The sequence below is a fragment of the Alosa alosa genome, chromosome 17 (genome assembly GCF_017589495.1).
Source record: "Alosa alosa isolate M-15738 ecotype Scorff River chromosome 17, AALO_Geno_1.1, whole genome shotgun sequence".
Taxonomy (NCBI): Eukaryota; Metazoa; Chordata; class Actinopteri; order Clupeiformes; family Clupeidae; genus Alosa; species Alosa alosa.
The window spans coordinates 16,747,329-16,759,376 of NC_063205.1; the positions used below are offsets into that span (position 1 = coordinate 16,747,329).

The window sequence follows — 12,048 nt, forward strand, 5'->3', positions numbered from 1 at the left end:
TGGTGAAGCGAGTGGTGAAAGGGAGGTAATCCCTGCTCCCTCCCCGCCGCTAAACGCTCTCTCTCTCTCCCTTTCGCCCTCTCTCTCTCTCTCGCCCTCGCTCCCTGCGTTCATTCCCGTTCAGTGGAACGTCTGATGCTGTAGCTCCACTAGTCGCTCTCTTCGCTAACGGCAGTCATGGCGACAGTGGTCCAACCGCTCACTCTGGAGCGAGGTAAGACAATATTTTAACATATAATAAGCGCATATATTTGGGTTATCTGCAGTCTACTGACCAGTAATAGTGTGGAAAGTTGCCATTAAAGACCGTGTTTGCAGAGTGGATTTGGAAGAGATTCGCATGCGTTGATGTTGTTTTCTTCAGTCCTTTCACGAGCGTTTTGACGTTTGTTGAATAAAATACATAACTCACGGTCAATGAGTGCGTATTCAAGGCCTTCAAATGGCCGTGTGCGTTTCATCACTTAAAAGACGGAATTATCAACATTGTTTACACATTGTTATTCTTTACTCAAACGGTAATATATGCTACCCTAATGGCGGATATAGCCTAATTTTATTTCACAGTGTAGTTCCTGATTTTGGTGCCAATGGATATACAAAATGTATGTTTGTGTATTTTCCATGGTCAAACTTTGTCACATCAACATAATGTCAGTTTACATAGGAATAGGTACGGCCAGCTGTTGGCCATCGGGCTGTATAAGTAGGTCAAAATTAGGAGCCTTTTCTCCAAAGTGTGATGGAGAATATTCGGGTTTAAATTTTAGAATCATCGGCAAAGTATAGACCATAGAATTGGCTAAATACACCTACAGCTCTAGTCAGCTCGGCTATTCCTACCTCTTCGAGTTGTGAGTAAACATCACATAGAAGGAAGGCAGCCTGATGGCCATGGCGAATGGTGATAACTCACTCATGAATGTCAGCAAGTCAAATGAAAAGTGTTTCTCAGGTGGGAGAAAAAACTTCAGGGCCATGCACATGGCTGAAGAAGTCTAATGAGCCATTATGCTTTCGCATTGACACGCGCGCAGACTGCTGTATGTAGGGCGTAAAGAGCGGTATTGAAATACAATACAGTGCGAGTGTCATACAAACCAAGTGGATAGCCATGAGTTAAAAATAGCGGTACGGGGTAGTCCTGCTTCCGGGGTAGTTGACTGATATGAATTATTTGGTATAGAATAACCATTAATTGTAGTCTATGTGTTGCGTCCCTGCTTTTAAGAGGCCAAATTTTGATAATGCCCATTGGCAGCAATGGAGAGAGAGAGAGAGTACTCGCATCAGCACCGCGCAAGCTCACTTCAATGTTATTAGTGTAATCTCATCATAATAACGACCGGAGGCATTCTATTTGAAACGACCAAGACGATCGAGTTTTAAACCAGGCAAAACAATGAATTAGCTGTAATAGCAGCAGCGTGTATGTAAACGACGACGGCTATACTCGTTTGCACAAGTGGACAACGATATGAAAATACCGCCATTGGACTGAGGGTAAAACGCAATCATTGAAGCGTGATGGGAGTCACAAATACGGATAGTCTTGAACGCGATTTGCGCTTGAACGTGGAGTGAAAGCGGCATTTAAGCGGCTAAAACGTAACAGCGAGCGCTGCTGAACAAGAAGTCCTTTAGAGAAATTACTTGTCCGCCTACCACTCAGCCCTGTTGGAGAAACAACTCGACAATTATGAGGGAAGACAAACACTTTTTGTTTGCAGAGATGCCTCTAATGAGTGGCCATTATGGCGTTCTGCTGAACTGAAGCTGAAAGTCTAACGTGCAAATATCAAGCGAGCATCCAAGCGTTTCACTTGACAAGTAGCCTACAGTACCAGGAGAACGCAGAGGGGAAAGAATAGGCTACTGTCAAGAAATCAGATAGGTATCAGAAGCAAAGGAAGGGTTGAGATAGGATAAGGGCTGGGTATGTTTGTTAAAATTGTGCTTCCTAGTATTGTTGGAGGGTAGCCTACATCCAACAGATTCAGTTCCTGAGAGTTCAGAGAAGAGGAAGGGACATCATTTAAACTTATTTGGCTGTTGCCCTTGGTAGACTCCGCATGCATATTCACACTACATTCAAAGTAACACAATGAAGCTCTGTTCGACAATTTTCAAAATACATTCAGCTCCAATCCATCTAAAACCTTCAAAAATGGCCATGACTCATGCTCCTACCTGTGACATTTTCACATAGTGCAATATCATTGTCAATGTCAGAGACTCCATTCTCCATATTGTAAGTCAGTATAGCATCTAAGTCAGTTTCAATCTGGTATTTCTAAGGTAAAAATAGTGTTGCTTTAAAAGAATATTCACCTTTCAATAATTTCCCAAACATTAAGATATTGAGTCAGGCCTGTAGTCCTTTATTTATTCATTCATTCAGTAATGATTGTATGGATGAAGCAGTAGGTCCCTGGTTGTACAATAGCATTTTGGTTGAGAGTGTGTGCATTAGTTTATAACAGTTATTCGAGGATAAATGGACTTCCTCAATCAATTCTGTGACTCTTTGTCGTGGACATTCTTTGACAAGCATTGTAAGCTTGTGGGGGTTTGCCATGAAGGCAAGCACAGCTTGGAAGAGACTTTGCAGGCTGATGTCACCTTCATGTGCTGTGTTGTGTCATGCTGTTCCACTGACAATTTGAAATGCTGTATTGTCAAACCAAAAGACAGGGAAACAGACAGAGATAGAGTGAGAGAGAGAAAGAGAGAGAGGAAAAGCAATCTGCAGGAAGAGGGTTTCCAAACATTTCCTGTATGTTCTGCTTCACAGTTAGTAGGCCTACATAAGGAAGCAAGTTATTCACTCACACATTTTGTGACAGTGGTTTAGGATCACTTAACGCACTGTAGTTCTTTTACCTTCAAATAGCACCATCAAACTCATTTTGATGCCACTATGCTGACTTAAAATGAGCAGAATGGAGTCTTTGGCATTGCCAATGTGTGCCCAGAACGCCGGTTATTACAAGTTCTTCTCGCTAAATGAGTACCCAGTATGTAGAAAACTGACAAAAAGGGGAATTCCTACATTATGCTATTTTAAAACCGGGGGACCAGACCTTCTTCATGCATGGAGCCAAGGATATGGAAACAGGCTTGGCCTCTCATTAGAAGTCGCTGTTAATGACTGCCCACCTACAGTATAGGGCCAATCTGACAACACTACTGGTAGGAGGCCGTGGATAAAAGTCAGTAGATCTGCCTGGTGTAAAAGGCAGCCATGTTGAATCCACAGTGAGCTGTCTATACTGTATGTTCTAATTAGGTATGCATTGTCATGCAGGTTTAATCTGCTAATTTGTTTAAGATGGACCTCCTCAGAGCCATTTGTTTGGGCGCAGAGAAAGCAATCCAACAACGAAAGGTCGTTTGTGCTAATGGTCGTCCTCAGCCAAAAGGAGAGATTTATTTGCCCTCTATTGTCAGGAAATGTCACGGCAGGGCCAATTAGTGCTAATTCACCCTGTATGGGGGAATTGATCAAATGAGCTGCGCAGGTCTTAAACGGAGGCCCCGTCGTGACTTTGGCCTCGTGTTTGGGTAGACCCCCTGCCAGTGCCAGTTCCGGTCTTGGAAGAAGGATGCAAGGAGTGTGTGTGTGTAGGTTTTGGAGGAAAGCTTGACCCAACTCGGATGCCCTCAGTGTTGGAGAGCGAGCAGATGGTGTGCTCCCTCACATGCCCCAAGAACTCTCACACAGGTGTGCATAGAGTGAGTCAGGCGCCAATGGGACAAAAAGCCCCCCCTGCACACAAGCTTATTGACATGGAGGCAAAGGACATTGTCCTCTGCGTACTGGGATGCATCGTTGGTAATGCTGTGAAGTTGCCCTGGTGATCTAAAAGATCTTTTCATAAGCAGAGTCATTTCCTGTAATCATTTCCCTTTGCTTGTGTTCAATTAGCATCGCTCAGCTTGTATAATGGACACTGTAATGTCATTAGGCTCTGGCTGGACAGCACAGTGGTTATTGTTTCTCTTTCACGCTAGGCTAGTCCAGAGCACATGAATGAACTGTAGATCAGTAGCCATGCTAGGAGGTTAGCGTATAACCAACAGTTTAGGGTCACTGACACAGAGCTCACAAGATACAGGGGTTAATCTAATACATGAGTCATGTGTTTGACCTTTACATAGGATAAAATATTTGCTAAAAGAACAAAATTGCGAAGAGAGAATTATGGGGATTTTTCTCAGGGTTGTCATGGGGAAATTTGAGACTAGATATTATTAACTATGCTTTGTTATCGAAGCTAATGTGAAAATATGCAAAACTGAGAGGCAGCATAAATTTGAGTTAATTCTAGGCTTAGGAAAGACTTGAGGCAGGGTCCAGATATCACTTCAGTGCAAAATTTCTTGTTTTCGTTATGATGATGATGATGGTGATGGTGATAAAGCTGCATTATGACAAAACGTATTGGCAGTCTGTATTAGTAATGATATTAGTAAATTTTGTATTATAAAGTTATCCTTAATCAGCTTTAAATATGTAAATTGGCTGTAGAAAAAAAACATTGGCTGTAGCCTTCTACATATTCAGTACAAAAGTACACAAAGATAACATGGCACTTAAAGTTTTTTTTATTTTTTATGAAATAAGAGTTATTGCAAAATGAACAGTATTATTTGGGAAATGGATTGTGAAGTCATATTGTTGGAAGATATCGCATGGGTCTGACAAGGAAATCCCTGGAAATATCTGAGTACATTATACTTGTTTCACAGCCTAGGCTGGAGTGTTTTTTACACGTCTATAGGCTACTGAATGTTTCACCAGTAGCGCTCTGAGAGTTTTAGAAATGAAGGTGTGTCCACCATGCAGCAGCATGTTATAAACTTGTCTAACCTCCAGCATGGTGTGCTATAAATATTTCATGCCCTGTTGTAGCGGAGTTTATTTTTCTCAAAGCATGGTTATTGCTATTGTGGTTATCGCTTGATATTCCGTGTTCAAGCTGCTCTTAGCAAGAACTTCTGAACACTTGATCACGCCCCAACTTGTAGTGAAAGGGAAGAAATTCTCCATAAAAAAAGACATTGCAGGATTTTTGTTATTCTGGAATGCTATATGGTCAAACATTTCCAGTGGAGATTGTCTCAATATGTCACCAAAGCACGTACAGATGAAACGGGGGAGGAAGCCTTCATGCAGAGTTGAAAGTGCTTCTTAGAAATGCTGTGTAGAAATGTTGTGTCTCATGAACTGGTGGGAGTGTGTGTGGTGTGACTGACCTGGAGGTGCAGCAGTTGAAGTTTGGGAGCATTGCACAGTGGGGGAAGCCTGGGGGGCCACCAGATGTGTCTAGCATCTGGTGGCCCCCTACTGTTTCATAATGGGGTGTAGGATGGAGGCGGGGGGTAGGGGGGGGGTATCGTTCCTGCTGACTCCACAAATTGATGAGTTTAAACAGTGAGCGGGCTCTTGGTGGAGTCCCATCATGCATGTAAACAGTGTCCTGCTGTGCCTGCCTCCCAATCACCACACATAAAAAAAACCTCGCCAAAGCTCAGCCGGAAAAAAAATAAAGCAGAAGAAGCCCCTACTACTACTAGAAGTGGATAACGCTAAGAGCCTCTGAGCATAGATTATCTGGTCACCATCGAGAGGAGAGGCAAAGGTTTAAAATATAGACCCTTTCAACAATAAAAACAAAAACAATGCTTGAACATTCTATTTGGTTCCCAATAGAGTGTCTCAGTGACTTCCGTTTTACTTCCGCTACAAGGGACCTATCTTTCAAAAAAATATGAACGGGAGTTAATGGAGAGATAACAATTATTTTTTGGTCCAGTTTGAATTGTGCCACGAATTTCACATATGATGTGTGTGAATTTAAAAGATAATTTTTCACGTCAAGAAAGTACTGTTGTTCGATTCAATCGTTCGATAGTCTCGAACGATGTACGTCACCAACGTAATGAAACGATAAGATTAGCTGTTATGCTAGTTAACGGTTGCATCTTGCTGCCTGCTATGTCACTTAACAGTATCTAATGTACAGTCTATAGACGAATACAACTTACCTGATGTGTTTAATCCTCTGACTCATGGTATTTTCATCGGCAAGGAAAGCCCAATTAAGACCTGTTGCTGGTATGCTTGTACACTAGTGTGGCTGTGAATGAGCTAACTGATGGATTTGTAGTCGTTGGAATTACGATCTTTCACAATGTTGTAATTTAATAGATACGAAACAAACTGCAAATGTCTTTACACAATGTCTGAAAAATTGTCTTTAAAATTGACAAACATCATATGGGTAATTCAAGGCACAAGTCAACCGGGACCAGAAAATAATTGACTGGCGTTCAAAATTTTTTGAAAGATTCCACAGAGGCAAACGGAAGGGGCGTCACTGGGACACTCTATCTACTTCCTCTGCATTAAGATAACATATGGAATGTTAAAATGGAAGCCTTGTGGGGCCAATTATGATGCTGATAATGGAACTCTCTTGAAAGGGTCTATATTCTTTGTGTGTTTTCTCTTCAGCTGCGTGAGTATTCATAGACCCTGCCTGTACCATGCCTGACATGTGGGCGGGTAAAAGTATATTTAGCTCGGCATGAAATTACACACTTATGTCAGTCAGTTTCAGCCTCACACTGATCTTGTGTAGTATTGGAAGGAGGGAAATTAGCGCTGCGCAGACCCCCGCGCCCTCTTCCAGTCAGCCAGGTAATCCATCCAGCCCTTGTAGCTGCACCTCTCTGATGATGGTGCCGCTTAGCACTTGAACTGATGGATTCTTTTGAGCTATATGTCGGTACTCTGGGATCTCCTCAGTAGAATGACATTGTGAGGATTTAGTGTGTGTGTGTGTGCACGTGTGTATGTGTGTGTGCACGTGTGTGTGTATGTGTGTGTGTCAATTGGCTTTTCCATGGGCCACAAATCACCACTCAGCTACAGTACCATGCAAATCTTCTTTCAATGCGTTTCGCTGTATGCCCCCAGGATGAAGCTTTTGTCTTAGACACTGAGTCATACCGGAGCTCTGTTAAAGGTGCTACGCTTTAAAAAAGCCCATATTTTATACGGCAGGTGAAGGCAAGGTAGCGTTGAAATGTGCAGTCGTTTCCTGAGTCACAATCGCATGAAATAAAACTCAAATTTGTGTCTTGTAGAGGAGCTGTTCTGGATTTATATCTGTGTATACTGTCGAGCAACAAACAATCAGAGTGAGACAAGCCGAGAAGTGACAGATGGATGTGGCCTGGAGGGTATCATTATCTCAGCCGGAACTTTGGGAATAGCGGAGAAACACTTCCCTGGTTCTTCTGCTCATTTCCTCGCTGTGATCTCAAATCACTGCGTTACAAAGTAATTGGTATGCAGTGTCATGAATCCAATATTAGACTTTATATTGGGACAGGGAAGCAGGTGGTTTTCATTTTGCTTTTGGTATTACTGGAAATGTTTTGTGGATTTTCTGTTTACCTACACTTGAAATTGGTTAAGTCTTGCTTCAGTCCAGCCACTGAATACAGGGTACGTGATCAGAATCCAGCAATGAAATGGAAATAGATTTCACGTTTCAAGTGTTGGATCGGTGGAATTCATTTCATGTTTCTGACCTCTGAGTGAAACTGCAAATGTCAGTCCACTTTTGGAAACCTTGTTTCGGATATATGCCTGTGCCTGAACTAGGTTTTATTGCCACCGATAACATCAGGAATGCAGAAGCTTGCTCCATACAATACCTGACATTTTCACATTCGCAGATTAAATCCCAGTATCTGACATTACATGAGCCTGGTGATGAAGACATCCTTTGGGTTAAATGCTCACAGAGCTCCCAAATCTTTGTAAAACAGAAACGCAGAAACTAACTGCTGAACATTTTGTTAAACTCCTGGCAAAGATTAGGGAATAAAAGTGCAACTCCAGAGCCCGAGAGAAAAAAAAAAAAAGCACACTGAGCCTGCACCAGAGCTCTGTGAAGCATAGCCTCTAAATAGCTGAAACCGTCCAAGCCCTTGATGTGGATGAAGAAATTGGTGTTAATGAGCTAAAGAGAGCGAGGGCTAGAGGAGAGAACGTTCGCTCTCTCGCTCGCCCTGTCTCACTCACACTGTCCTCCGACCTTCTCATAATGAGGGATAAATTCCTATAAAATGTACAGTACAGGGACCACCCCCACCCTTTCGTTCACCTTGTGCTGGTTGGAAAGCTACCAGCTCTGTTATGTGGCCCGTCATTAGGACCACAGCTCAAACTTTCTGTTGCCTAATGACTGGTGCACTTGGGTGGGTGGTGGGATGGGGAGCCACTTGACTTGATGAGGCAAAGCTGAGCGTGGTGGGTTGTTGAAGAGCCTGGAGAGACTTTGATGAGATCCTGAAATGTGGAACAGCTACTGTGGCAGACAGCGCAGAGTTAGCGCAGCTGCAAATTGTTCCTGGATTACGTACAACAATTTCAGTGGCTTTCATAAAAGAGTGTTCCACAGGCCCGGGGTGGGTAATCGGGAGAATCGGGAGAATTCCCGGTGGGCCGCTTCACTTTTGGGCCGGTCGAGGAAAAAAATATTGACATTTGTCACGTTAGTCTAACTTCTCTTAAAGGAACCATATGTAAGATTGTGGCCAAAACTGATACTGCAATCACTTTCAAATTACTGTAGAGAGGTGTATCCCCTCCCCTTCGCCCCTGACTCGAGGTTGCCAACCCAGATGCCGAAACACTACTGACCTGTGATTAGTAGATAGGTGACGGGTGGCGCATCAGGCCAAAACACAACATGACATGAAAAAACACAACATCAACATCAGTTGAGGGCTGCAACTTCACTTTTTAAATGACAATATCCTGGCCGGACTACTGTTGTCAGTGATATAAGTATTTAAAATGAACATGATTTCTTAATGTCTAGTGACATATCAGGGCCATTTTATGATTAATTGAAATACATTTCTTACATACGGTTCCTTTAAAGTAGGCTACACGTTCCGCATTCTGTGCATGGCACCGTTGCCTCTGCATGGGTTGTAGCCTACCGTGTGAGGGAGTTCTCCCCTCCCAAAAAGAGTTGGTTGGGTCCATATAGCACGTCTTTTCCAAAAAGTTTTCTCAGATACGGATAGCCGGGCCGGCCCTACAGTAGCCATAAGCGTCAGGAAGGATGGATGGTAGAAAGAGGCCAGGAGGGACTGAAACGGCCAGGTAGATGCTGCTAAATGTGCCAAGCTTCTAGATTAGGCCTACAGACAAAAGTGGCAGTGATTATTAGCAGTTATTGGGCTAATATTGGACGTTTGTAGCGTTGTCAAGCTATTTGCAAGCAACATATTACATTTCTTAAAATATTAGCCTTTTGTATCCGATTCATAGACTTTTCAGTATGCAAATATTAATAACAAAACTGAAGTTTGATCTGTGTAGGCCTATGTGGTAAAAATTGTAGCCTCTGAGCAGCAGATCAACCAGACCACTGAAAATGATGAGCCCGAAATTAGTGATGAGGAGGCCATGACTACAGGGACAAGTAGAGAGGATAAATTAAAGTCATTGTAAAGTTAATGTAAAGTTATGTAAGAAAGACCAAAATATTAATGCTACATGATGAACCTATATGCCTTGTTTGCTTAGAAGAGGGTGTAGGCTAGTAAAGGAGTAGGCTAAATCACCAAACAACAATATAGCCTACCCATGCAAAAAACATGTAGCCTAAACATTAGTTCATGCCTCTTTGTGGAAGCGTGGGATAGGCTACATTTCAAAGGCTTTCTGTCTTTCTTTCTTTCTGTTTTTGTTAACTTGTGGAATATTTTTTGTTAACTTCTCAGTTGAAGTGAATTAATATAACCTTTACACATGTGTTGAACCATGGTACTAATAAAAACTACAGGATAGTAGGCCTAAGAGCTGAAATGTTGCTTCATTTATCCAATTTCCACCACTATGGAAAACGTGGGCCGGTCTTGGGCCTGAAACTCCCGGGCTGAAAAGTGTCCCCACTCCGGCCCTGGTGTTCCCTCTGTTCTAATTAGCTGTACTGTCATCCATTATGTGAAGACAGCTGTCTGAACTAGGGAACATTTTCTCAAATGCGATGTGATGTCTCTCTCATTTGAGATGTCAGAAGCAATTGCTGCTGAAGTGCACAAAAGTTTAGAAGGGAAGGTTAGTTGATCTTTTGGACAGGAAATATTAGAATAGCTTGGAAAGTCTTTCTCAATTGATCAGTTCAATTTTTTACCCCATACATCTTGTGTGGACTTGCTTGAGCTATAAACGCTGATTTGTAATAAATGTTGGATCCGGAGATGTAAGCCTTCCCTCTGAAGATGACCTCTATTTGTCAATTCAGGGCCCTGGGCTAAAATGAGAATTTAGTACATGTCATTATATCTGAATTCATGTGCTCTCTAATACTCAGACTTCTTTTATGGAAACTGTTTAACATTTGGTGCTGCATTTCAGGGCATATGCAATTTCTGCTACCTTTATTTAGAACACTGAAACAACAGTCAGCTGTAAGTTGAGTTTCCGAGCACATCCCCATAAAGAGATGTGTCTTTGTCTACATCAACACTTTGGTAGTAGAACAGATTTAAGCTAGCCTGAATGAAATACTGATACAGCCATCCAGGCAACAGTTGTTGCAGTCTTTCCTGACCATGTTGGTTTCCTAGGCTGTAATAGGTTTTTCTGTCTGTCTTACTGCCTTAGCTGTTATTGGTTTTTGTCTGAGCAAGAGTACCCTTCTTGTCTTCGGTTTTGCAAGTAAATAAAATCACAGGGGTGTTCAGAAGTGTGATCTGCAACAGAATTTTCAGTGAAGTCAGGTTAACATGAGTTTTGTAGTATAATTAGTGTAAATGAAAGTTGATGTGGTTAACATGAGTTTTGCAGTAGGGCAATTACACACAAAACTGTCACGTCATTCCAAACATTCCAAATTGTTTGATTTAAACGTCCGTATATGTTTGCAGAGAACTACCTCCTCGGAACATCTCTGTGTGAATTCAAAGCAAATAACAAAACAAAACTTTGTTTGGTCTGTATCTATTGGCAACCCTGCTGGCTGACCTGTATATTGCAAATATAGTTTATCATAGACTCTCATCCAGTTTGTGTCTTGGGAACAGTGCCGACATCAAACAGGCTTTTTACACGGTTGTGCGGCGGCGGCATGCCAGAACTGAAATGATAGATATCAAAGCCTTGCCCCTGTGCCACCCACTCACAGCGTAATTTCCTGGCCCTGTCAGTGGACACTAAATTAATCTGCCAGGACATGGCGTGGAAACAGTGCACAGGGAGGAGAGCTGTGCACGGATATGGGGGAGAGGTAGCTGACACTAAGGTGAAGGTCTGTCCATTTGGGTGTGTAATGGCCGCATCGTAACGAGCAGTACTTAGAAAAGGAGACCACTGCGGGCATGGGCTGATTCCAGAACAGTCCAGAGGGATCTCTACAGATCAATCTCTGTTAAGCTAGTGTCAGCGTTACAAAGAAACATTTCTAGACGTACAATTTTGAGGTATTTGCCTCAGAATATACAGTATTTGCTTGAGGAAGAACATATCGGCCAATGATTCCAATGTCAGTACAGTATATCTCTATGAATTATAGTCAAATTACTTTTTAATTACTTTTATCTTATTTCAGATAGGGTGGGCCACAGGGGTCTGATCTGTTCCATAGAGATCAGAACAGAGCTGAGCCAGAACACAGCCACGTCAGGGCCAGACCCTCCCTCTTGTGGAGAGATCCTGAGCCAGCATCTCTCTGGAATGGCACATTACTCCCACGCTCCTGTAGGCGATCTCCTCCCTTGGACATTAGTGAACGAGCTTTTGTTGTCGAGCCACCCTCTTTCTCATGCTTGTGGTGGGCTGATGCAAAGTACCAGTCGGTGTGATTGCATTCCCCCCCAACCCCTCCCTCACTCTATGCCTTCAGCAAGTCTATTTCCATTATCCCTTTGATCGATTGGTTGCACAGGCATGGTCTTTCTCACCAGGCACTGCTGTTAATGTAATTCACTGGTGTTTTTTCTTCTTCTCTTCTT

At 42.7% G+C, this 12,048-nt stretch overlaps 1 protein-coding gene across 1 annotated transcript in view; it reads left to right on the forward strand.

Annotated features, from left to right (window-relative positions):
- The window catches only part of lin7a (lin-7 homolog A (C. elegans)), a 47,589-nt gene continuing 35,541 nt past the window's right edge, over nt 1-12,048 (forward strand). The window contains exon 1 of the mRNA XM_048268136.1: nt 1-214. Within this exon, the coding sequence (XP_048124093.1) occupies nt 178-214 (37 nt within the window). The 5' untranslated portion in view covers nt 1-177. The remainder of the gene's footprint in view (nt 215-12,048) is intronic.